Source organism: Myxocyprinus asiaticus, chromosome 20, assembly GCF_019703515.2.
Source record: "Myxocyprinus asiaticus isolate MX2 ecotype Aquarium Trade chromosome 20, UBuf_Myxa_2, whole genome shotgun sequence".
NCBI classification, from domain to species: Eukaryota; Metazoa; Chordata; class Actinopteri; order Cypriniformes; family Catostomidae; genus Myxocyprinus; species Myxocyprinus asiaticus.
The window spans coordinates 22,761,007-22,787,389 of record NC_059363.1 but is presented as its reverse complement, the minus strand read 5'-3'; the positions used below and the strand labels follow the sequence as shown (position 1 = coordinate 22,787,389).

Below are 26,383 nucleotides of genomic sequence, written 5' to 3'. Positions count from 1 at the left end.
GGAATGCCCAATTCCCAATGTGCTTTAAGTCCTCGTGGTCGCGTAGTGATTCGCCTCAGTCCGGGTGACGGAGGATGAATCCCAGTTGCCTCCATGTCTGAGACAATCCTTAAAATAAAAAGTCTGCTGTATATATTTACGTATAAAAAGACCCCTTTATTGTGTGCGAGAAATGGTTGGGATATATATATATATATATATATATATTTATATATATATATAAACACCCATATTACATGATTTGTGCAAAATTAAATAGATTTTATGTTGTCATGATACTCATCAAAAGGAAGTTAAAATATTATCTGGAAAACACTTCATTTGTATTTAGTTGACAGCACATACACTTATTTTTAAATTAAACTTTAAATTAAATTTTGGACAGTACTGTACATCTCTACATTTATTTGGACACTTACAGGTGTATTGTAATTTCATTAGATTATCCAAAAATCGATCTATCTAATACATTTTTACGAGTGGCTCAACAGTCCAAAAACCTGGTTTAGGCCACTGCACACCTTATACACATTATGCACAAATATGATCGCGAATATATAAATCGTACAAATGTACATTTCCACAAATAAAACTGCATGTCAAATGTAATCAGAACCGTACTACATGTGTTCTGTAACAGAATCACTGTCATCGTTTCCTCATCTCACCTCGTGTTCATGTGTCAGCTGTCGGTCGGATAAATTTGAACAGTGAACACTACGTAGTTCTCACCGTCAGTCACGAAACACGTGGAAGACCTGCTGAAGTGAAAGCGCTTCTAAAGAGAGCTCTCTCTGGCGCCACCCAGCGACCACACGTCACGCTACAGCCTGCTCTTTCTCTACGGCGTCCATTAACAAGCTACATTTTTTTCTTTTTTTCATGACGGGGATTTCCTAAGGAAGTCAGACCAAGGGGGCTTTCCAGTTACTAGACTTGATATCAACAGCACCCTGCCACAGTAGCGGCATCTCTACCTATTCGCGTACCTTTACCGAGTCGTTTTTGAAGCATTCCGGTTTAAAAATGAAAGGATTTGATCCCGCGGCCGTTGTTGCCTGTTTGAGAAGCGAGGACGGAGCTGTGGCCGCGTGAATTTGGACGTTGTTGTCTCGGCGTCTGTCATATGAGTGGACCATCCGTGGCTCCATTCGTGAAATTCTTCAGAGAAACACGGTTGGATCATTGGACGACATCGCTGACCTACTGATTCATGTGAGTGGATGGCTATTTAATTGCCTGCACGTAAAATACCGTGTAGCTCATGTCAGTGAAAAGGTATGCTTAAAACAAGCCAAAAGCACTTTGAGCTGAGGTCTCTGGGTTTACCCTCTGTGATCAAAGTCACATCTCAGTCCAGTCTAATGTTCTCATCTGAGATGTTCACCTGCTCCAGGATAAATATGGGTCTTCTTGGTTCTGATTCTATAAGTTATAAAACAAACAGGGCAATGAGAATGTTTACAGCTTAAATCCTGAACAACTCCTTTAAAAAAAAAAAAAAAAAAAAAAATCATGATAGATATGCAAGAACTGCTGCCATTAATGGTAGAAGACCTTAAGCGGCCACTAACCTTTGCATTTGTATGTGAACTTTACACTGTTGCTGTTTTTTGTTTTGTTTTTCTTCATAATTGTGATCATGATTTTACAAGAATTTTTACATTCCACATATCTGGTTTATACAGGCTTTGGAACTAAAGCCATATAAAATTAAAGATCACACTGTATGAATATACATAATACATATACACACATTCATACAGTGTGATATTACATTTTTTCTTCCCCCTTTAATCTTCTGTGTCTTAATCTTTGGGGGCAATACCTAACTTGCAAAAGTCTTGCATGATTTAGGTCTGTAGGTACGCTACTGATGGAAAAAACCATGATGGCATACTGTATTCCTCTGTTGGATGCAGTTTGTAACAGAGAGATGGGTGTGCTGCTGTTTTTTATCAATATGAAAATAACTTTCTATCTGTGCTAACACACAGACGCTTCTGTATTGATATAGTTTGAATATATTGATGGAAAGAAAAGTATTCTAAAATAGTTCAACATGTGCTGCTCTGTGCAGATCAAAACTGAGACTACTTAAATCCAGTTTAGTTTCACTCTCAGAATAACACTGTAAAGTGCTGTGATACACTACAGGAGACACACATTTGGGGGCTTGATTTCATCAGCAGTTGGACCAGACAGACTGTAGACACTCTCCTAACAGCAAAAAGCGAAGAAGAGAAGGAAAAAAGTTGGATTACGGTCTTTGCGTTTTCACATTAAGTAACCCCTCGGCAGTGCATTTTTACCATCACACCTTTACCAGTATGTTCATATGCGAAATGACATTTTATTCCCGTAAGTGACCCATGGTAGTCACATATGTCTTTCTCTGGTAAAAGGTCAGGTGAGAATAAAGCATATTCCCCTTCTTCCGTTTCATTTTTGTTATGAGATCTCCTGCAGTGCAAATACATTAAAAGAAGCTGTATTACCTTGACACTTCTCATCCCTAAACTTGCAGTCTGACATGTATTGTGTTACACTTTTCACCTGCAGCTCTTGTTGGTATTAAGTTCTAGATGACTTTGGATGCTGTCGGCTTTATGATAGGATCTTTAAGTCTTATTTGCAGTCTCTCTTTGAGCGACAAAATTCATTTTTAAAATTCAAATTTATGGTCCATTGGATTGAATTATTATTATTTTCTGTCTTTCATCTAGTTTTTTGTGACAGATACCTTAATTATAGCTTTAAACCTTTGACTAGGTCACGAAGGACTTAATCGATGTTTTATTTTTCTGGCATAATTAACACTATGCAATTAACCAAAACTGTACTGTGTGGCATTGCATTCAAGCAATTTTTATGTACTTTTGTTTGAATATTTAAAGGAATAGTTTACCTAAAAATGAAAACTCTGTCGTCATTTACTAAAAATCATGTTGTTACAAATCTGTGATTTTCTTCAGAGAAACACAGGAGATAATACTCTCAAAAAATTATTTTAAGATTTACGCATTTTAATTGTATAACACAATTCTATCAAGCAATCTTTAACGAAATACAATAAAAATGTAATATTTTTTGTTTTATTAATTTAATTTAGTTTAAAATTACACAGTTCAATTTGTTGGAATTTTGTTCTGAAATTGAAAAGTGTAAATCCTAAAAATAGGGCATTTTCTTTTTTTTTTTTTTTTTTTTTTTTTTTTTTGAGTGTTTGCAGAATGTTAGTCTCTGTCACCATTCACTTTTATTGTCACATTTTTCTTTTAATTTTGAATAACACTGCATAATTACTCGCATACACAATAGTTGCATACCGACTGCTTTTCCATAATTTGCATTCGTGTGTGTGTGTGTGTGTGTGTGTGTATGAGCGTGTATTGTCAGCAGTGAAAGAGAGGGATGAGGCAGCAAATGGAAAAGCCCCTTAAATATTCCTGGAAATCCCTAGAGAACTGAACATACTGGTCAACCAGTACAGGGAGTAGATTTTTATTTGCACTCTGTTGTAAAGGAATGTTTTTTGTGCAGTTTTTTTCTTCTTCAAAGTTTCTGGAATGAGCATACTAGTTTAGGGGCAGTTTTATTCAAACTTGTAGGAAATTTTTCCTTTGAATTCAGTGGTGTAATCCAATGTGGTAGATAAAGGTGGGCTGTTACCGTGAAACCAAAACAAAAACAGCATCAATCTCCACCAAATATTCCAACAAATGTGTTATTTTGGACATTTGCTTAAAAGTTACAATAAAGAAAGGGTTGGAAAGAGTTATTGTCATTTTAATTTTATGTAAGGCATCTTGAGCTATGGAGTGTTTGTGAAACGCCCCTCCTTTAGGCTTTAACATGTTTTATATGTCAGATGGGATTTAACATTTCTTGCTGAGTGTGTGAATAATTGGATGGGTGTGACTGTGTGTGTGAGCATCCAACATGGTTGTCATCGGCCTCCCAATAACCATGCATCTGGGCAACCAAGCCTTTGAGAGCCAGCAGAAGAATAGAAAACTAGCCTATATTTTAAATTTTCTGAAGAACATTTTTAATTATCTGCCAAGTGAAGTTGTAAGTCAGATTATTTGAAATGTACAGTAATAACACATCTCTCTGCAACAAGCCACAAAACATTGAGGCATCACTCATGTCCGTAGCACTAAAGGCCAAAGTATACTTCGAGCATCAGCTTTGTGGATCGCTCTGCGCACAGTATATGTGATGTAAATTTGGACATAATCCAGATAATCTGGCCGATGCTCGATCAGGCTGCACTTTCTCGACTCGTGGACACAGTCATCGTCTGTGTGCATCATCGGTGCATGCACCGGCCATTGACTTCTAAATATTACAAAGAAGTTGTAGTGGGCATGCGTCAAACGCGTTCGTATTCGCTTGCGGTCAGAAGGATACACGCACAAAGGCAATGCGGTCGACCAGGAGCGAGCCGATCCGAAACACGCAAAAATTTGGGCCTTAATGGTACAGGACAAGTAAGGGGCTGGTCAGACCGAGCACGTTCTTGCATTAAAAAAATGCTAGACGCTGCACAATGAATGGAACAGAACGCAGGTGTCTCAAAGACGTATTTTTAAAAGATGAAACGACGTCTAAAATGCTGAAGAAAAAGCAAGACGGGGTGCAATAGTCGTAGACGTCCGTCTGCATGTTTACATAGAAAAAACACTGAAAAAAGCACAGACGGACACAAAAACGTATTTGAGTGAAACGGACCCTTATGCGCTGAAGTTTAAGATTACGGATTTGAACAAACCCCTAACTCTAAGTGTGCAATAATAATAGTGATGACTATAGTGATACTAATTCATTTCTTGATTGCCAAAAAAGCTGATAATACAGACACTGTTTATGGTTGTGACAAGGACAAGAGTGTCAAATTCATTTTCCATTTCTAATAGTAGGCTACTTATCATGAACCAGTTGTCTTTGGGTAAATCTCATGAAAACATGAAAGCCCAAGTTTTTTTTGTACTATATTACTTTAAAACAATTATCTACTGTAACAAATTTTTTTATTTTTTTATTTTTTATTTATTTTTTTTAAATCAGCCCTAATGGTAGGCAGTACAACAAATACTTCTATGATTTAGAAGTATGTTGCACTTTAAATAATATATAATTATTTTTCGCATTACAGTCATGAGAATAATATTTTTTAAATGATAATTACAGCAATTTTAGGGGGAAAAGTGACTGATTATCATATTTTTGTGAAAATGCAAAAAATAAATACAATAATATTTTCAGTGTCATACAAAATGTATTTTCCAATTTCTTCTGAGTTTGGGGTGAAATGTGACAGACATGTTCTTGACAGGTTTTGTGAGATTCGTCCCTTTACCTGGGTACTAGATCTAATTATCACACATCAAAGGAAGGATGCCATGCTGACTCAAGTCTTTTGACTGTTTCGACTGGTTTACGCACTGCTATTTTCCCTTTTGAAAATAATTTCTTCATGAGATTTGCCTTCATTAAAATTCTCCATAAATGGCTATAATTTTAGTTTCCTTTGGTGTCAACATCTCAGTACTGAAGAAAAGGCATCTGCGGTGGACACTACTGTGGAATAACTGTGGTATCATCTGCTTGAAGGAATTCTAGCAGCAATGAGTGGCAGATCTTCCTGCATGTGTGGTTAGTGTAGCTGGTTCATAGGCAAGATATTATTAGAGCTAGAGCGCTATGCCTGTTATGAAGGGATTTCCCAGCCTGAGAGCTGCCGGTCAAGAGCTGTTGATGTGGCAATGTAAGCACAATGGTAAAGCGTCGCCTCAGTGCCAGGCAATAGCATATGAAAATGTAAAAGGAGATGACTAACTTTTGACTGTCTAAGCTTGATCCAAGTTTATTTGTTGTGAGACAGACAGAAGTCGTGCCATTGTGATGTCAGATGGTGTTTGAGAGTGTAATATATTCACTGTTGCCCTTGTGACGTACTCGCAGTCCAGATGAATGAAGCTGAAATTTAGTCAAGGCCTACTTGTGAAAATTATGTGCACTGTAAAAAAATGTCATATTTTTAACGGTAAAAGACTGTAAAAATGCTACAGTAAAAAAACGTTAATTGGTTAACTGGTAGTTACCTTAAAATATACGGTAACATTTTTTAATATATTTAAAAAGACAATACATGTATGCAATGAGGAGGAGGGCGGGGCCGGGCCGTGAGCGTGCACCGCCGGCCCTCAATCGGGCTAATCAGCCGAGGAGAGGGATAAACCCAGCCGGATGCGGCAGTTCGGGAGAGAGAGAGAGCCACATGCAGCTGCCGTGTGTGTATTTATTTGTGTCTTTTTACGTTTTAATTGAACATTATTTTGACTGTTCAGCCAGTTCCCACCTCCTCCTTGCCCATTTTAAACCCCTGTTACAATGTAGATTTACAGTAAAATTTTGTAAAACTATATATTTTTTTTCAATGTAAAAAGTATGATTTTCTGTATAATTAACAGTAAAAATGTACATTGTTTAACATGAGAGTACATGTACTTTTTACAGTAAATTGTTAAAATTACGGTAAAAAACAATAATCGGGCGTTCCCAGAATTCCCTGCGTGACCCAGTTCATTTCATTATATTTTATGGGAATAGTTATGTTTCTTCTTATTTTTAATATCAGTTATGTACTTTGGGGTGTTCTGTGTTATATTTGATGTAGTTTAGTTAATGTTTACTCCATTATTTTAATTCCACATGTGTTACCCTGGTGGTGTTTAGTGTTTGTGTGACATTGAGCACTGTCTCTACATGTTTATTGGCCATTGCTCCAGGAGGGGTCTCTATTGATGAACTTCATGTCATCGTGCACTTTTGTAATTACTACGGTGATTAACAATACATTATAAAGTGAAAAGCAGATTTTTACAGTTCAGAAGGTTAATATATCAAGTTATTATTTAATAATATAAATGACGGTAATGCACCGTAAAATATACAGGCATCAAAATTACATCCCGTAAAGCCTGACACTTGGTTACCATATTTTTTACGGGGAATTTCTGGCAACCACAGCTGTCAGATTTTTACCGTAAATTTAACAGGATTTTTTTTTTTATAGTGTGAAAATACTGACATAATTTTAAAATATACGTGTTCCACAGTAGAGTTGCGGTATATTTATCTGATGTGTTTTTTGTTTTGTTTTTTGGGAAAGGAAAGGCAAGGAAAGGCAAGGAAAGGGTGTTTTCTCCCACTTATTCTTTATTAGACTATTTTTCAGATTTTAGAATTATAGTAAAGTTATTAAAGCTAAGAAATAACACAAATGGAAGTATGGGAACTGTGACTAAATAATGTTAAACAACTCAACAAAATATTTTATGCCTCTTCAAAGCAACCATTCTTTGCCACATTAACAGTTTCTTCAACTCTTGGCATTCTCCCAACCAACTTCATGTGAAGGAGTCTTGAGTGAGTTCCATACTAGGCACCTGTTGGCTGCTTTTACTTTACTCTCCAGGCCAACTCATTTCAGAAACTTTTTTTTAATTATTACAATTTAATTACATTTTAGTTTTGTAGAGACATTCACACACAGAAATGATTCAAACCTAGTTTCAAGCATTTGAAATGTTCTTAGTAAATGTGATGAACTATACCTTTATAGTTACTCTGCTAGGACACCTGTTAAGTGGAACTTGAGTGGAACTTGTTTTGGCCTCACAGGCCGCCCACAATCTGTGCACTAACTGTCTGATGCATATTGCACACAAAACTGGAAAACACATTCTTGATTTATTAAGTGGCAATCTGGTTGGCTGGTTTAATGGAACTTCGATTTAATTGTGTTCACAATCGTGTTCACAATGTTCATGGTTGATACAATCAATGAATTTACCAGAGTTTGCGACATCAAATATTTTAAAGGTATTCAGATTTTCGTTTGAGGCTTATAAAAACAAGTTAAATGGATATCCACAAGCAGAACTTTATATTCTGTTATCTTAGATATGTCTGTGAAATAGTCTGTACAGAGGTTTTCTGTGCTGTGCTCTAATTAGACTTTCCGCTATAGAGCTGTTTAGGTTGTAGTCCAAAAACCTGGAAGAAAATTAGCATTTTATGAGCCTTGAGTTCCCTCTGAATTTTCCTAGGGGTTTTTATAATAGCAGTTTTGGATTTATGAGTAAAATAAGGTCTGTGGTAAACATTACTTGAAATACTTGGACGTTTTGTTCTATAACATACTGTAAATTACACACGGTTATACCCCAATCGTGAATTTTGAAGCTTCCGTGATTTTCTTTTAAATTATGTTGCTAACAAGTTTGCATTTCTAGCAAGTGACTCTCTAGAAATCCATCAGTATATTGCTCTTTTGAGAGATGAAGGCAATTACATGCACTACTTGAGTCTTGAAAGAAGAAATCAAATAGGATCTCACCAGGATAGAGAGGAAAGCGGATGACCCAAATGCACAAGAATACATCAGTACATGCCAAACACCAGTTTCATGTACATGGGATGTTGGCATTTTAGGCTGACTTTCAAAGAAAAACCCACATCTGAAACTGGCAAATAGGAAGAAAAGGGTAGAATGTGCAGAAGAACTTAAAAGATTGAGTGGGTAAATCATTAGGAATAAGTGTATAGGATGGATGAATCAAAGTTTGAACTGTTGTTAGAAAAGCTTGGTTGGAAAATCTGAGAAGTGCACTACAAGCCTATTACTCTATTTGGAATGTGCTGCAGAAAGCATAGGATGAGACTTGACCTGAGGTGTCATTGCTGCAAGTGGAGGACTCTTGGATGAACAAAGAAATACAGCCTTTGTTTAAATAGAAATAGTCATTGTAACATTATAAACGTCTTTACTGTAATTCTTGATCAATTTAAAGCATCATATATACACTCACTGACCACTTTATTAGGGACACCTGTACACCTACTTATTCATGCGATTATCTAATCAGCCAATTGTGTGGCAGCAGTGCATAAAATCATGCAGATATGGGTCAGGAGCTTCAGTTAATGTTCACATCAACCATCAGAATAGGGAAAAATTTGATCTCAGTGTTTTCAACATTGGCATGATTTTTGGTGCCAGACGAGCTGGATTGAGTATTTCTGTAACTGCTGATCTCCTGGGATTTTCACACACAACAGTTTCTAGAGTTTACTCAGAATGGTGCCAAAAACATCCAGTGAGTGGCAGTTCTGCTGACGGAAAAGCCTTGTTGATGAGAGAGGTCAATGGAGAATGGCCAGACTGGTTCGAGCTGACAGAAAGGCTACGGTAACTTCTGCTGTTGTAGCCCATTCAAATTTAATATGCCAAAAATGACAGTAGAGTACCCTCTATTTATGCCTGTTTTCAGTCTGTAATCCCAGTTTTGTCTGCAGATGTCAATGGGATCTTCACTGTGGAATGCATTATGATTGATCTACTGTTATAAAAACAGGATCTTCTGTATATTCTTAACTTATGGATATATTTATGAATGTTATCAATACCCTAAGTCTTAGATATCCAACATATTCTAGTGTGTTTGTCATGTCAGGGGATCATGATGTGTCTATCATTTCTTTTATATTTAGACCCTAATCTATCTGTCTGTTTTTTCAGGTCATGTCCGCAGGGCGTAATGTGGAACAGCAGATTCCCCTGCAGCAGCGTCCTCCCTCTCTTGCCATGCCCTCCATGGCCCAGCGGCCCAGGCCCGAGCCAGGCTTCCTGCCAGTGCATGGCGGCTTCAGGGACCACTTTGTCACGACGCCTGAGCCCAAGTACTGCTGCAAGTCCTGCAGGCTAGTGCTGTGTAACCCTCGGCAGACTGAATGTGGACATCGCTTCTGTGAGAGCTGCATCACAGATCTGCTTAGGTGTGCAAGGGTTCTTTTGTACAGTTTCTACAGAAGTTATAATAACACAGAGTTCCCACGGTCATTGAAATTTCCAGGACTGGAAAAGTCATGGATAATAGGTGCACCCAGTAAAATGTGTGTTTATGTTGCGCATCAGCATCACACAAAAACAGAGGGGTCAGTTTCTGATGTCATTGTAAAAATGTGCTATTGATGAATTTATTCAGTGTGTGAAAGTGTCCAATTACAAGGGATTATTGAGATAAAGCGAGCAGTATTCAGCTGGTCATATGATCTCAACATGGTGCCACTCATGACTGTGCACCCGGTACCATATGTAGGATAAAGCAGCTTTTTATCTAAGACTCTTTATCTAAGAGTCTTTATCTCATTTTAAACATATTTTTCAAAAATACTATTCTATTCTTATTTCTCTCTGTTTAAACATTGGCGAGTAGCAAAAAGTGTGCACCTTTTAAAAAAAAATCTTGGAAGTCATAGAAAAACCATGGTAATTTCTATAGACAATATTATATTGCTCAGCTCAAAAGTAAATACCATCATTTGGAAATAAAGTGCTCTTTGTGAGCACCATCTCAAAAAAAATTATTTTCAGAAATCCAGTAATAATAAACAATTGGAAAGGTCATGGAAATTGTAGGATTTGGAAATTGGAAAGTGTGGGAATATTAATTAGGAATTGATAGAGCCAAGAAATGTAGATATTCTGTCACAAATCTGATGCATAAACAGCTGAAAATGAACTTGTCTCATGCATGTTGGTCAAAACCAACACAAAATGCTTAGTCTTACAAAGCCAATATTATTAATTGTGGTCTAAAGAAAAAGTGTTATTGGATACGTTCTTTTACAAATGTCATAGCAAAATAATGTTGGGTATTTCCATTTATTTCTTTTTTTAAAATTTTTTTTTTAAATGTAGGTCATTTGAACATTGGCTATAGTTTGCTTACAGTTGGGTCTGAATTTCTTTTTCAGTAAGCCTAACCCAGTGTGTCCAGCTGATTTCGAACCACTCTTTGAAGATAAGGTAAGAAAGTGAAGCCAAAACAGTCGAGACCACACCCACTCTGTTTGATATTAAATCTCACTCGCACAAGTGAAAGAAATGTGTGCCATATAACAGGCGGAATACAACACATCTGTTTTAGACAGGCTTGATAATGGATTTCTTTCTTTCTTCATCAGATATTCCGGGATGTTTGCTGCTATAGGGAAATTATGGCTCTTCAAGTCTACTGCCGGAGTGAGAAAAATGGATGTAAAGAACAAATGAGTTTGCAACGGGTCATGGTAAGTCATATTATTCTTAGCTACAATGTCTATATATATCATATGTGAAATTCCTCCTCTCTAGAAGGCACAAAGAAGGAGGAGATTAGATTTAAGCTAACTTTATTTTTGCAGCTGTATCCTTCGTTGTTGAATGTGAATGGGGAATGTATGAAGTTTTATGCAGAGATTAAATGTTATTGTATGTAATGTAAGAGCAGAGCTTGCTCAGTTTCCCATCCAATTATCTAAGAAGCAGCATCCACCTGTGATCCTTGGGTCACATTTGCTAGAGAACACTGTGTACGTATGTAAAATATTTTATATCAAATTTTTATTCAAAGATTTATATATTTATATAAATAAATATAACTGAATAACATGCTGAAAGGTCATAACTGGTTCTTCAAATATGGGTCAAATTGGCACTTTTTAAATGGATTTATATGATTAATAATAAGTAGTTTAAAGAAACTGAAAATTAGATTTTTGTTTTTATGTATTGTATTTTGTTACACAATCGAGTTTTTTCTCTTTTGTACAGATGCACTTGGAAGTTTGTCCATACTTTGAGGTGCCTTGCCCCATGGGAAAGTGTAAGGAGAAGATGATGAGGAAAGACATGCCCGAGCACTTGAACCGCAAATGCAAACACAGAGAGATCACCTGTGAATTTTGCAATCACAAGATGGCCCTCACGGAGTTACAGGTAACACAGATTGCCCAAATTCCCCCCAGTTCCCATAAAAGGGACCTGAAATCTAATGGAAAGTACTGATAAAATCATGACCGACTTTTTTGAGTCTTTTTCATGGATTGGAATTAGTGGACCTCTCAGTTCCTCTATGAGAAGTATTCCCCTTGTGTGCTGTTGTCCCATGACCTTTAGTTTCACATTTGTACAGGGAACTTGGGGGAATCTCCCGTTATGTTGTCTGTCATTTAGAGAGTGACTGATGTATGTTTTCATTTCAGTGCTTGAAGTGAAAACATACATCACAGCTTGCTGTCTTTTTTGTCCACCTTGTTAAACCTGTCATTATTACTCAATGCACTAACCATCGTTTATACTTCATTCTTGTCTTGAACCATGACAGTGTCAGTATAAAAAGTTTCTTGTTGCATTCTATTCTAATAGCCATCTCTCTTCTCAGAAACACAAAGAAACCATCTGTCCTGCATTTCCTGTAGCATGTCCTAATCACTGCTCCTTTTCTTCCATTTTAAGAAGCGAGGTAGGTTTGGAGTGCGCAGAGCATTGCTTTTGTTTTACTAACGTGTGTTTCATGTTTGGCGTTTAAATGCATGAAAGATTACTTGAACTGTGAAATAATTGTAAAGGCAGATTCATTGTGATGTACTTATGAGATGTCTCCTATAGCTGTCCAGTCACCAGCACGACTGTCCAAATGCCCAGGTGTCCTGCCCCTTCTTTCGCTACGGATGCTCCTACCAGGTGATTTTCCATCACAGTGACTTGTGACTTATGATGAAAGGACATTTGATATTTACTAATATTAGCAGTACTGTCTGTAATGCTGCTAAAATGACTTAAAAGAATGTTCTGGGTTCAATACAAGTTCAGCTTAATTGACAGCATTTGTAGCATACGGTTGATTGTTTTTTGTTTTTTTTGGTCATCCCTCGTTTATTTAAAACCAGTAAGGCTTCTTTACAGTCTGGTGGAAACACAGAAATTGTAGACAAACTGCTCCCACTAGTATCACTGCTGTGGTGTGGTGTGTAATGATTATGTGGAATGGATGTGTTTTTCTCATGCGGACGGACCCGGGTCCGATTCCGCCATTTGTCCCACTTTTCCCATCCTGTTTCCTGTCTCCGCTCTTAATATTTCCTTTAATACTACTTATAATAATAAATACAAATACAAATCTTGTGGATATACTTTTGAAACGATGTGTATTTTAATGTTTAAGGACATTGTAAGTGCCTTACTGTAACAGCGATTTCTGTTTTTTTTTTTTCTTAAAACAGGGATGAGTTAATTATTTTGTGGTAATCAACATTATTACACAAAACTGTTGATTTGAGCTTAACTTGTATTTAACTTGGATAATTCCTTTAAATGCTTTTATTTGAATTTATATTTGAAAAAGTGGAGAATTTCCCACTTATTTGCTAATTATATCAACATAAAAACAACTTTATATACAGTATTGTATAAACTAAGAATTAAATTTGCATTCTGTATAACTATAGTTTATTTGAAAAGTCATAATTTCCATGAAAATGTGACACACACACACACACACACACACACAGTTCTGGGGCATAGATAGCACTGATCTTTCAGCGTTGTATCCTCAAATATTTTTCTCTAGCACTGAACACGCTTAATTTATGCCCTTTCGCACTCTACACACGTTGCCTCTTTTCCTCAGCCCGTGAAATGAGGCGCCGCATTGTAGAGCTGCTGAGTATGTAATGGCAGAAGAGGTAGGATATGTTAGATAAATATAAATAGACTAAGCTGTTCATGAGATGGATAGCCTGACGGTTCCTGTGCCTGACAGTTCTGGTGCTCAGAGCTCGGAAGCGTCGGCCAGAAGGCAACAGTTCAAAAAGGTAATGGGCAGGGTGAGTGGGGTCCAGAGTGATTTTTCCAGCCCTTTTCCTAACTCTGGAAGTGTACAGTTCTTGAAGGGAGGGCAGGGGGCAACCAGTAATCCGTTCAGCAGTTCGAACTGTCCTTTGTAGTCTTCTGATGTCTGATTTTGAAGCTGAACCAAACCAGACAGTTATTAAAGTGCAGAGGACAGACTCAATGACTGCTGAGTAGAACTGTATCAGCAGCACCTGTGGCAGGTTGAACTTCCTCAGCTGGTGAAGAAAGTACAACCTCTGCTGGGCCTTTTTCACAATGGAGTCAATGTGGGTCTCCCACTTCAGGTCTTGTGAGATGGTAGTGCCCAAGAACCTGAATGACTCCACTGCTGCCACAGTGCTGTTTAGAATGGTGAGCGGGGTCAGTGTTGGGGTGTTCCTCCTGAAGTCCACAGTCATCTCCACTGTTTTGAGTGTGTTCAGCTCAAGGTTGTTTTGACAGTGGTGGACAGTGGTGTCATCTGCAAACTTCAGGAGCTTGACAGAGGGGTCGTAGGTGATGCAGTCATTTGTGTACAGAGAGAAGAGTAGTGGGGAGAGCACACATCCCTGGGGGGCACCAGTGCTGATCGTACAGGTGCTGGAAGTGAATTTCCCCAGTCCCACTAGATGCTGCCCGTCTGAATAGAGATAGCGTCATCTCTGGCATGGATTGCAAAAAGTACCAAAACTTTGAAATTACGAGTTCTCTGCTTATGACAGGGCTCTACAGTGTGACCATTTCAGTCGACTGAAAATTACTGTGTGCAACTGTGAAAAAATATTTAGGCACAACAAAGAACATGAAATACGAGCTTGCGCCCATTATTACACTAATTTGCACAACAAGGGGAAAAAAACACCTGAAATTAATGATGAGACAGCGGTTTGGGAGATGTGGGTGTTGTTTTTATTTTCTAATAATTTTTTGTCTGCTGGTTCCCTATGTCTTTAAATCCTCTTGCACTCTTTCATTTGCTGTTGCACATTGCCGGTCCCTTGCTCGTCGGGAAGATTGTGCACACCTGACAGCTCATTAGATAAATGATAAGCAGGTGAGACTTCTACTTTCAGAGCAAACTGATGGAACAGTGCATACCAGAATGGAATCAGATCGAATTGTGAGATGCCTAAAGATTCCCAACCCTAGATTGAAGCTCATGAAGTGTTGTATAGTACAATCAGAATAAAAATTACAACTCCCAAATGCATCTACACTGCGCAATAGTTGCATTACACTCTGCGATTGGCTGCTTTTCATCCCTTCAGTCAACCAAGCAAGTGCAATAAAGTTGTGCGAGACATTTTATTCAGCTTGAATGAAATGAAAAGCATCAGATTTTACTTTAAAAGTTTACAAAGCCTGGCTAACTGAAATATGCTGCATCTGATTGTTGTACACTGTGTGACAGGAACCTTAATTGTGTTCAGCAGTGCAGATGTAAATTTAGAGTTATTAAATACATTTTAGAGGACCACACCTCAAAGACTGAACATTGTGTTTTTGTATATTTATGTTCACAAGGTGAAACAGGTTAACATAAGCTGATGTTGTTTTTTTGCAGACAGCCTGACATATTAACTGAAAATATTACATTTGGTTTATATACACTGGCGGCCAAAAGTTTGGAATACTGTACAGATTTTGCTGTTTCGGAAGGAAATTGGTACTTTAATTCACCAAAGTGGCATTCAACTGATCACAATGTATAGTCAGGACATTACTGATGTAAAAAACAGCACCATCACTATTTGAAAAAAGTCATTTTGATCAAATCTAGACAGGCCCCATTTCCAGCAGCCATCACTCCAACACCTTATCCTTGAGTAATCATGCTAAATTGCTAATTTGGTACTAGAAAATCACTTGCCATTATATCAAACACAGTTGAAAGCTATTCAGTTCATTAAATGAAGCGTAACATTGTCTTTGTGTTTGTTTTTGGGTTGCCACAGTATGAAATACTGGCATGTCTTATGATTTATAATTTTTTTTTCTTATTTTACTAAGTACTATTGCTGCCAACTTGGAAATTTATAATAACTATTCCACAAAATGTGCATTTCTTACACATTGTCATTTGTCAGAATGGCTACGAACAAAACAAGTTATTATTGTCCAGACCTTTGGTGGGATGGAAATGTCAAGACAGGACCTCTTGGAACTTTAAATTCCACTGCCTTTAATCGTATTCATTTATCAATAAACATTATACAATGTAAACATAAAAAAATGTAATCAATATTCGGTGCGACAAACATTTGCCTTCAAAACGGCACCATTTCTCCTAGGTACACCTGGACACAGTTTTTCTTGGTTGTTGGCAGATAGGATGTTCCAAGGCTCTTGGATAACTTGCCATAGTTCTTCTATCTATTTAGGCTGTCTCAACTGCTTCTGTCCCTTCATGTAATCCCAGACTGACTCGATGTTGAGATCCGGGCTCTGTGGGGGCCATACCAGCTGTTGTAGAGCTCCTTGTTCTTCTGTTCAATTCTATTTTCAAACGGAATGTTGAAATCTAAAATTAATATTTCCTGTTGATACAATAAAAGCAGAATATATAAAAGAAACTTTTTAAGACAAATGTTTTTGTGAAAAATATAATGTACCTAAGACTTTTTGCACAGTACTGTATATCTTTTTGTGTATATACTGGTATATCTATGTATAATATTATTACATTATACACTGGAAGAGTCAAAGTATTTTTTTTTAAGACTGAATTGTCCTTAATAATATGTGTCTGATTATTTGAAAGGGGCTGAATCAAGAGATGAGGGAACATGAGGCCAGTTTTGCCTCTGAGCACCTGAGACTGATGACAGTCAGAAACACCACACTAGAGGCCAAGGTACAAGTCAACACAAACTGCATCTCATAGACTTTACAGCTGAATTTTCATATTGGAAGCAAGAAACTGTTTTATGTCTGTTAATAACATCAGTTGTTTCCTGTGTGAAAATGGATCTGTTTTTCTCTGTTTATTTTTCAACCATAAATGTAATCAAATCAAACATCATATACATTTATTAATGTTAATGGTGTTAGCAATCATACATGCAATGTGTGTGTGTGTGTGTGTGTGTATAGGTAGAAGATGTTAAGAGTGAGCTGATGGAGCGTTATAAGGTTCTGCCCAGCCTCAGCAGTCGTCTGGCGGAGGTAGAAACACAATATGAGGAGATAAGAGAAAAGAACCGACAGCTGGAACAGAAGCTACTCGGCATGCAGGTGAGAGCCGTCAGAATGTAGTGGTTTTATTTCCTTTTGAGTCATTTGGTGTAGCTATAAATATCTTCCACTTTGTATAAAGTGATGTAAAACAGCTGTACTTAAAGGAATAGTTAATGCATTTACTCAACCTCATGTTGCACCAAACCTGTATGACTTTCTTATGTGGAGCACAAAAAGAGATGTTAGACAGAATGACTCTCAGTCACCATTCACTTTCATTTTATGGACAAAAGATGCAATGAAAGTGAATAGAGCTGCAACAACTAATTGATAAAACCAATTATTATCGATAATGGAAATTATCGACAACGAATTTCATTATCGATTAGTTGGATATATGCCGCAAGCATGAAGAAGCTCCATCAGTGACGTCACTTTACAGCCCGGTGGAAAATGTGTCGCATGATGAAACTCGTTTGAAAAACAAAGGAGACAAGTTAAAGCAGAAAAAACACGACCCAAGTTGTCCAGCGCACAGCACTTTATAAACACTACAAAATAAGCATACAGTTTAATGTAGAGTGGTTGCTGCATTAGGTGCGTTGAAAGAGTGATTGTGCCGTTTGATGTGCTTAAGAGTTGTTTCTCTCCAGCACATTGCTTACATTTTACTGCTATTTTGTTTTATAATATATACATGTTATGAATTCAAAATCAGGCGTGTTATTTCCATGTATTTCGCAACACTGTTTGTTTTACCACATGCGAGTCTCCATTAAACTTCACTGAGCAAGCGAGCGCACGCATCCACGTCAATCAAACTGATCGCAATGGAGAATGGGAGCGCCATCGTTTTGATTAAACTCTTGCAACATCATGCTGCACTTTCAGTTTCAATGTAATCAGTTGTGCAGCTTTCATTGATGTCACGCTGATGTCTCAGAGGTCAAAGTGTGTGGTTTAAAGTGCTTTAGATTGTTTCTCATCATGTGAGCGCATGTAATACAGTGAGCACAGGGATGAGACTTCAGCATGAGAGTGAATCTGCACTGCATTTACAGATGATTTTACTATATTAAACAGTATATAATGCTGAATATAATGTATGATAATGCTAAGGGTCCTGATATTTGATAGTCCTGATAATGCCAAATATAATGTCTGATTTCACCAGTAAATTTATACCTTGGCAAATATTATTTTACTGGATAAACACATATTTTTTAAAAGAATAGTTTAGAAAAATGTAATCAGCGACAATACTATTTTAAAACCTACAATATTCATTTAAAATGCTAAAATGTATGTAATTAGTAACATTGTACAAGCAAATGTATCTAATATAATTATGATTTTTTTTTTTTCAGCTGGGCAGAATTATTAATATTTCTATTCTAGTGTCGTCATTGCCCTCTGCTGGGGTGTTTCATTTTACTCTTTGATGAACAGTATTTTTTGTCCTACAAAGTTTTAGAAGTAATGAAAGGAACTGTTTTGCATATTTATTGAAAAATAATAATAATAAATTAAAATTTAACTTTTCATGATTCAGGCTTTGTTCAAAGTTTTGTGATGGTATAGAATCATGAATTCAGTCATGTAAATCAAACCAAATCCTTACGACCCTTCATTTCTGTTTTTTTAAAAAAATCAAATTTTAATACAATACAGGAAATATTTTTTTTTCTTTGATTAATCAAAGAAATAAACGAAGATTAAACGATTATCAAAATAATCGTTAGTTGCAGCCCTAAAAGTGAATGATGACTGAGATTAACATAGTGCCTAACATCTCCTTTTGTGTTTCTCAGAAGAAAGCCATAAGGGACTTTTTATTTTTGGGTGAACGATTCCTTTAAATAATCAATAGTAACATAAGAATTGGGCATTTTTTTTTTTTTTTTGTAACACGTCTTATGTTATATATTGTGTGTTTTTTAGGGCTGTCAATCCATTTAAAAACTTTAAGAATTAATGACATATATATGCTGATTTATTCACAGACATCAATATTTGCTGAGAAAAGCCCCATATGAAGATTTTTTTTGAGGCCAACAAGAATTACAAAATATGGCCTCAATATACAAGTCAATATATATTTTTAATTTACATTGAACATAAGTCTATTACTGGCTTAGAGTCTGCAAAAATCCATTTTGCAAACGAGTTTGTCAATCTGCCCAATATACACTTAAGGCTAATTTATACTTACTGGGCGAAAAGGCTTTGTTTAGTTTGCCTACAAATAATGATAATGAAAATTACTTGGCATTACAAAATAATGCCAATGTGTTCGTTTGGTGATATTTCTCATGTTCGCACACATCTCTGAAATTCTTGACTTTGGAGAACTAGGCAGGTCGAAGAGTGTTGATGATTGGTTAAAACTAGTTGTGGGTGTGGTTTGGACGTGACTTTTTTTATTTATTTGCAATCTTGCGTGCCAGCTAGAGTTGTTACCTTGGTTACTGTGGTTAAAATGGATAACTTTGAAGCCCGTCTTTCAGAGATTATTCAGAAGCATATTTTTTAATATGATTCGCAGCACAAACTCCACAAAGACAGCGTGGCCACTACAAATGCGTGGAGAGTTTTTATGAACTCCTATCAAATAACTTGTCACCAAAAGTGGAAGGGGCTCCGTGACAAGCTTAATAACACAAAGAAGCGATGCAGCACAAAAAGCGGCGATCCATGGTGAGAAAGACCTGCATTTTTGCCATCATTTCCATGGCTGGAACATTACATTAAACACAGGAACATCACCCTCAACAAACTCATTTTAAAATGATGCCGCGTGTAGTATAAACACCGGCTTAATTTGCCTAGGGTGCTTTAGTTCATCCAGAAGAAAAGATTTGACTTCTTCCAGAGTATAAATCAGGCTTTTCACAGGACATGGTCTGTCTGAGCTATTCTGTTCGAGTATGACTTTAGCCTTGCATTTAGATGGTTATTTGACCATTTTTTGGTGTATATGTTTGTGTGTGTAGAAACTGATGAGTGCTCACTCAGAGAAACTGCTCGAGGTTGAGATGGAGCTACGGGAGCTTCGTCCACTGCGAGCGATTAGGGAGGAGGTGGAAGCTCTCAGAGTGTCAATGGAGAGCATGCGGTCAATTGTATCATCCCTGGACTCGGGCCGTGTCGGATCCAGTTCTGGTTCCCCCACCCTGGGTAAGGCAAACAGTTTTGTACCATTTTTATAAACACCTCAATACCTGGGTGATGTTGTGATGGCAACATCCTGGATTGCACTTCAAATCTTCAAATTGTTGGCCCACTACAGTTACTAGCCTATGCTTTATATGAGCATACAGATCTTGTGAGCCTTCTGATTTTGCTCACATTGCCTATGTTTACATTTGTTTTTTATATTGCTATATTATGGTATGAGTGGTTAACTGGAGCGGTTAAATGAGTGGAGTTACAGAGCTACTTCTTATTAAAGTTGTGTCCTTGAGCAATAATATCAACTAAATGTCTTTCCAAAGTATATTTGTATTACTGTCACATGAGTATTAGTAACCCTTTTCAATACTGTCACCAGGCTTCTTAGAGCAGCAGCTCTCACGCCACGATGACACATTGAGTGTACATGATATCCGCCTGGCAGAGATGGACCTGAAGCTGCAGGTGCTAGAGACGGCCAGCTTCAACGGTACACTCATTTGGAAGATCCGTGACTACAAGCGGCGGAAACAGGAAGCCGTGGCCTCCAAAACCCTCTCACTCTACAGCCAACCCTTCTACACAGGCTACTTCGGCTACAAGATGTGCGCCCGCGTCTATCTAAATGGGGACGGTATGGGTAAAGGCACACATCTCTCCCTCTTCTTTGTGGTCATGCGTGGCGAATATGACGCCTTGTTGCCATGGCCATTCAAACAGAAAGTAACGTTGATGCTAATGGACCAGGGACCGGCACGGAAACACTTAGGTGATGCCTTCAAACCAGACCCCATTAGCAGTAGCTTTCGCCGACCCACTGGTGAGATGAACATTGCCTCAGGCTGTCCGCTCTTTGTGGCTCAGACTGTCCTGGAGAACGGAACCTACATCAAAGACGACACCATTTTCATCAAGGTGACTGTTGATACCTCTGACCTGCCAGATCCTTGATTGCAATTTTATTGGGTCCAACTAATACAAAGTCACACGGTCCTCCCAGCCAAGACTTTGCAGCTTCAAAGAGCAGGGCTAAGAGACGAGGAACCCTGGACAAGTTTGTGCATCTAACTGGGCGATCATAACAGTTAGAGCAGTAAGCTTGTTCTTGCGAGATGGTGCGCTCTTCGGGAAACAAAAGGGCCTTGCTGGGCTAGATTGCTAATGCCTTTAAGAGGAGGTCTAACTGGACCGTGTTTGCTGCACAGTTTAAGTTTAAGATCTCCAGTGCCAGCCTCATTAAGCGATAAAGAAACTTCAACTCTAAATAAGCACGAGAATTTCTCTGGTGCTAGAGAATGGGGAGAAATTGAAAAGAAAACAGTGTGTAATGTGTTTGGTGGCCAACAGCAAGTCCAATCTGTGAGGAAACTGTTTACTGTTTGTCATTAGCTGGGTTTCCATCTAAATGTTTAACATTTTTAACCACATTTAAAAAAAAAATTACTTTAGAAAATACTAACCCTTTGTGCGTTTCCATCCACTGCGTAATGCGCAGGAGGAAGCCCTTGTCATGGTGGAGCATCTGAATGGCCTCCTTGCTTCGGGGAGAGTTTTATTTGCAGGATTGGAGCAATTGTACCAAATGCTGCCGGAAGACATTTCAGAATAAGTGTAATATCTGATATAATGGGGCAGAAATAGCTCAATGCCCACATGCCGCCAGTCTCCACATACCTTGGAGCGCCCGTTCTCTAAACTGTTATGGCGGATTGTGAGGAACCATTTTATCGACCAGCTGTGGGTTAAACACTTCCGAAAGTCAAGCGCTATGTTCAAAGTATTTTGTGCCAAGGTCGGACCTTTCGGTGGGCCATTCACATCAAGTTATCGCACACTAATAACACATGCACATATGGTCAGAACACGTCATTGTTTTGTGAATAAACTGTTTCCATCACCATAATGCGCATTTTAACTAATGCAAAACTCTAGAACATCCACCTCTAAGCGCATTCAATTTTAAGCAAGCGTTTCATTCAGGATTTCTTATGCATAATTTCAAAATGCGCATAAAAATAGTTGGATGGAAACCCAGCTTTCTATTAGCCTTAAATGTGTGTGAATGTATTTTGAGGCTAATAGTCATCTCACCTATAGTTGGTTAAATCTGGAAGATAACCCTGTATGTTTGGTAATCATGACAAGTTTTGTATTTGGATGTATGTATGCATTTTGTACAATATGCAAATAAGTACTTGAGCTAACATCTGTTGTCAGTGTTTTGTGACTAGAGAGAGAAGTTTTGTTTATGTGGGCAGGGGTGGATGTGTTTCTGTTCTGTGTAGTAGTTATAAAGGACCCGACTATGGAGCATTCATGAAGGACTATATTGGCACTAAACAGTGACCCTGCATAGGGGTTCCATTGTCAAGAAGCAAAACCTCAGATTTTTATGGATGTAAAAACTATTCTTACATGACTTAACCTTCCCTGTGTTTACCACTTTGACACATTATTTTTTGTAATGTTATAATTAATGGATGCTATGCATCAGAATATTTAGTTCTTTTTTGTGTGTTTTGTTTTTCTTTTTTCTTTTATATTTGAGAACAGTTTGAAATAATGCCTTTATGCCTCCAGCCATGCTGCCAGACACACATACAATAATCCAGATCATTTTTCATGGTAGGGATGGTTTTTGCACAAGTATTGTTTGAATGTGTAATATGTACAAATATATTATTAAAAATTATTGAACAGAACAGAAATTTACCTATGGAAATGCAGTTCTCATCAGTATGTAGTTAATCAAATACTGTGATAGAAATGGTTTTTAGAAGTAGAACAAAACCGTCTTAATTTAGCTCAGCATGATGCAGTTTTGAGGTGGCATATGTGAGAATGTCGCTAACTAAATATTTGTACTTGCTTGTTTTGAGTATTAGGGGGTTACCTCCCCCATCTCCCCTGGAAACTACGCCCTTGCTTACAGTCTCTTCAATGGGCTGTACTACAGTTTAAGTGTTTTCGCAGACAAAACATTGATAAAATATCTACAGACCACAGACAACTCCAGACAATATGAGTTGTGGAAAATCATTTATGATCTAGGATCTTTCTACAGGTTTATACCGTTCGTGCCATTGAAGAGACTGTAAGTCTGTCCCTCACAGCCTCGTTGTCATTCCCATTAAAAAACAAAGATGGCGCTAGCGTGAATAATGTGAGGCGCATTCAGAAGTTAGTACTGAAGACGTGATATTATTTGTACGCTAAAATAATAAATAAAATAATTTAAATCAATAAATTTTAAGGATTAGTGTCATATATATACAAAATAAATAACACAGTAATTTCTTTTAAAAATATGTTTTTTAAAAAAATGCAATGTTAATCTTGCTATAATCATAAACCACTGTGATTAGTTCAACATAGCAAGCGCTTAGAAAAGTAACAGGTGTCCACGTGACAACGGTTTCTCGGTCTGAACAATAATTTACACCTGAGTGATGACGCTGAGAAACTTTGGCTGAGTTCGTAATGGCATACTACTCTTACTACTTCTGCCATAGACACATATGGCAGCAGTGGTAAGAGTAGTATGCCATTACGAACTCAGCATTTGAGTTGAAAATACACGATGAAAGTTAAAATTGGACAATTATTATTTAGACCCATTCTGACTCGGGAAGTCAACCTCTTTTAAGGGACACCGTTTTATGGTAGTGCTATTCTTACAGTTTATTCAATATTTTGCGATATATTCTGTAATAAAATACAATGTTTTGTCATTTGATTACTGGCCACGAGGTGGCATAAATGCATAACCCAGACTCCTTAACGCCGTAAAAGAGTGTGCTAGTCCATAAACAGGATTTACAATACAGATGCTTAAAATATATGTCTGTCTGTTTGGCCACACATTCTTTAAAATATCCTGCGGTGTATATTCAAACCTTTTTAAATATAGAAATGTACAGCGAGACGACAAGTGAGAGAGCATTTAATTTTAGATTTTGGTTTGCGTAATGTCAGCTACTTTCTTACAAACACTAGGAAATTTTAAGTGATTTACAGCTGTCAGACAGTCAAGGCAGTGCCTGTAGATTTCAGTGCTGAACGCGTCATTGCATTCAACTCCACCCTAACAAACCTCCCTCACTAGAGAACGCTCCACTGTGAAACCCGTGCGTCACTTTACTTCATGAATATTAATGAGCACGAGCGTCTCTTAAAAATATACAGGTGATGTCACAGCGTCACAGCTGGACAGCACGCGCAGAGGACAGACGGGTGTCACGTCTTTATTTACAAATAGAAGAAAAACACATTGGACAAAGTTTTAAATTCCTTGAATATAGAAAAGAGGAACTAAGGTTACACAACGTATAAAAGAGAGCTTCAAAAGGAACGGCAACATGTTCACTTGGGTAAATAAGGAACAGGGTGGAAGGAACAAGGAGGGCGATATGTTTCAGACCGTGACTGAAGGACTCCAGAGTCTTTATTCCAAGAAGCTGCTGCCTTTAGAGGAGACGTACCTCTTCCACGACTTCCACTCACCTGCACTGGAGGAGGCGGACTTCCAGAGCAAACCCATGGTCCTCCTGGTCGGACAGTATTCCACAGGGAAGACCACTTTCATAAGGTAATGACATTTGCATTGAGACTAAGTAAAATTTAAGTCAAACTCTTCAAGGAAAACACAAAATACTTTCCTACCTATTCAGAAAAGTCAAAGCCAGTATTCTTAAAATAAATGTAATGCAATGTCTATCAAGTAGAGAAAGGATTTTCAGTATTAACATGCACGTATACACTTTTATTTTTAGTTACTGAAAAGCAGCACATTCAAGTGGAAAATTTAGTACAGCTAGCTCATTGTGGTTACTGCAAAAACAGCTTGTGTCAGCTTACACAGTCTGTGAAGACTTTCAGATGGCTGGGGAGTATGCAAACAACTCATAAATGGCAGAATTGTCCTTCTTACTGACTTTTCACTGTTACTTAGTACCTCCCCTCATTGATGTCTCTGTTGAATCTCATCAAGGCATAACCAAGACAGGGAGTCTCAGAATGAATGAGAAAATCCAATAGTTTAGGCTGTGGGGCCCTAGGTAGCTCAGCGAGTATTTACGATGACTACCACCTCTGGAGTGTGAGTTCGAATCCAGGGTGTGCCGAGTGACACCAGCCAGGTATCCTAAGCAACCAAATTGGCCCGGTTGCTAAGGAGGGTAGAGTCACATGGGGAACCGTGGTCACGATTAGTGGTTCTCGCTCTCAGTGGGGCGCGTGGTAAGTTGTGCATGGATCGCAGAGCTTGAGGCTCCCGTGCTGTGAGTCTCTGCGTGTCATGCACAACGAGCCACGTGATAAAATGCGCGGATTGACTGTCTTTGCAGCAGAGGCAAATGAGACTTGTCCTCCGGATTGAGGTGAGTAACAGTGCCACCACGATGACCTACAGCCATGGCCAAAAGTATTGGCAGTGACATACATTTTGTGTTTTGCCAAGTTTGCTGCTTCAGTTGTTGTGGTGTTGATTCACACTGTTTCTAGATTATTATTCTAGAGTGATCAGATGCATTTTAAATAATTGCAAAAAGCTTCATTGGCCAAAAAAATTAACTTTATCACAAAAACCCAAATTTCACTGTTTTTTTTTTTTTGGCCCTGGCACAAAATGATCAGCTAACATCAATTCACTAATCATATCAGCAGCACCTGGGAAAGTGTGAAGGAGTACTAGTCAGGTGAAATCACTCTATCATTCTGGTTGGATTATAAGAGCAGACTGATTGCTATAAAAGGAGGGAAGAAGTGCTTCCAATTATTGTGTTCTTGTTAGCAATGGTTACCTCCAAAGAAAGACGTGCAGTCATCATCACTTTGCATCAAAATGGCCTCACATGCAAGGAAATTGCTGCAAAGAATATTGCACCTGAAAGAACCGTTTACCAGCTCATCAAGAACTTCAAGGAGAGAGGTTCAACTGCAGTGAAGAAGGCTTCAGGACGTCCCAGACTGGCCAGCAAGTGCCAGGACCGTCTCCTCCTGAGGAGTCAGCTACGGAATTGTGTCACCACCAGTGCAGAGCTTGCTCAATATAGGCAGCAGGTGGTTGTGAGTGCATCTGCACGCACAGTGAGGTGAAGACTTTTGGACAATGGCCTGGTGTCAAGAAGGGCAGCAAAGAAGCCATTTCTCTCCAAGAAAAACAAGGACAGACTGAAATTCTGCAGGAAGTACAAGGATTGGACAGCAGAAGACTGGTGCAAAGTTATTTTCTCTGATGAAGCCCCCTTCCGACTGTTTGGGACATCTGGAAAGTTGATTGTCCAGAGAAGAAAAGGTGAACGCTAC

General features: G+C 38.0%; 2 protein-coding genes across 3 annotated transcripts in view; both read left to right on the top strand.

Annotated features, from left to right (window-relative positions):
- Positions 1-917: 917 nt before the first annotated feature.
- On the top strand, positions 918-23,248 carry LOC127411039 (TNF receptor-associated factor 3-like). Of its 2 annotated transcripts, XM_051646363.1 has the most exons (11): positions 919-1,215; positions 9,593-9,849; positions 10,831-10,882; positions 11,041-11,145; positions 11,669-11,833; positions 12,279-12,359; positions 12,506-12,580; positions 16,491-16,583; positions 16,823-16,963; positions 19,900-20,083; positions 20,457-23,248. In XM_051646363.1, the coding sequence occupies exons 2-11, from the start codon at positions 9,596-9,598 to the stop codon at positions 21,026-21,028; spliced, it is 1,722 nt and encodes a 573-aa protein (XP_051502323.1). In that variant the 5' UTR covers positions 919-1,215; positions 9,593-9,595; the 3' UTR covers positions 21,029-23,248. The 2 variants fall into 2 exon arrangements, with proteins under 2 accessions (XP_051502324.1, XP_051502323.1); XM_051646364.1 differs by lacking the exon at positions 12,279-12,359 and having other exon boundaries at positions 918-1,215.
- A 1,022-nt stretch (positions 23,249-24,270) lies between these two features.
- The window catches only part of LOC127411040 (EH domain-containing protein 4-like), a 29,463-nt gene continuing 27,350 nt past the window's right edge, over positions 24,271-26,383 (top strand). Inside the window, exon 1 of the mRNA XM_051646365.1 lies at positions 24,271-24,665. Within this exon, the coding sequence (XP_051502325.1) occupies positions 24,436-24,665 (230 nt within the window). The 5' untranslated portion in view covers positions 24,271-24,435. The remainder of the gene's footprint in view (positions 24,666-26,383) is intronic.

Excerpts from the sequence above, each read along its gene's own strand:
- LOC127411039 (XM_051646363.1), top strand. The coding sequence starts at position 9,596 with ATGTCCGCAGGGCGTAATGTGGAACAGCAGATTCCCCTGCAGCAGCGT. Across the intron at positions 12,360-12,505 it reads CTTCCATTTTAAGAAGCGAG|CTGTCCAGTCACCAGCACGA; the intron begins GTAGGTTTGGAG and ends TGTCTCCTATAG. Across the intron at positions 20,084-20,456 it reads TTCTGGTTCCCCCACCCTGG|GCTTCTTAGAGCAGCAGCTC; the intron begins GTAAGGCAAACA and ends TACTGTCACCAG.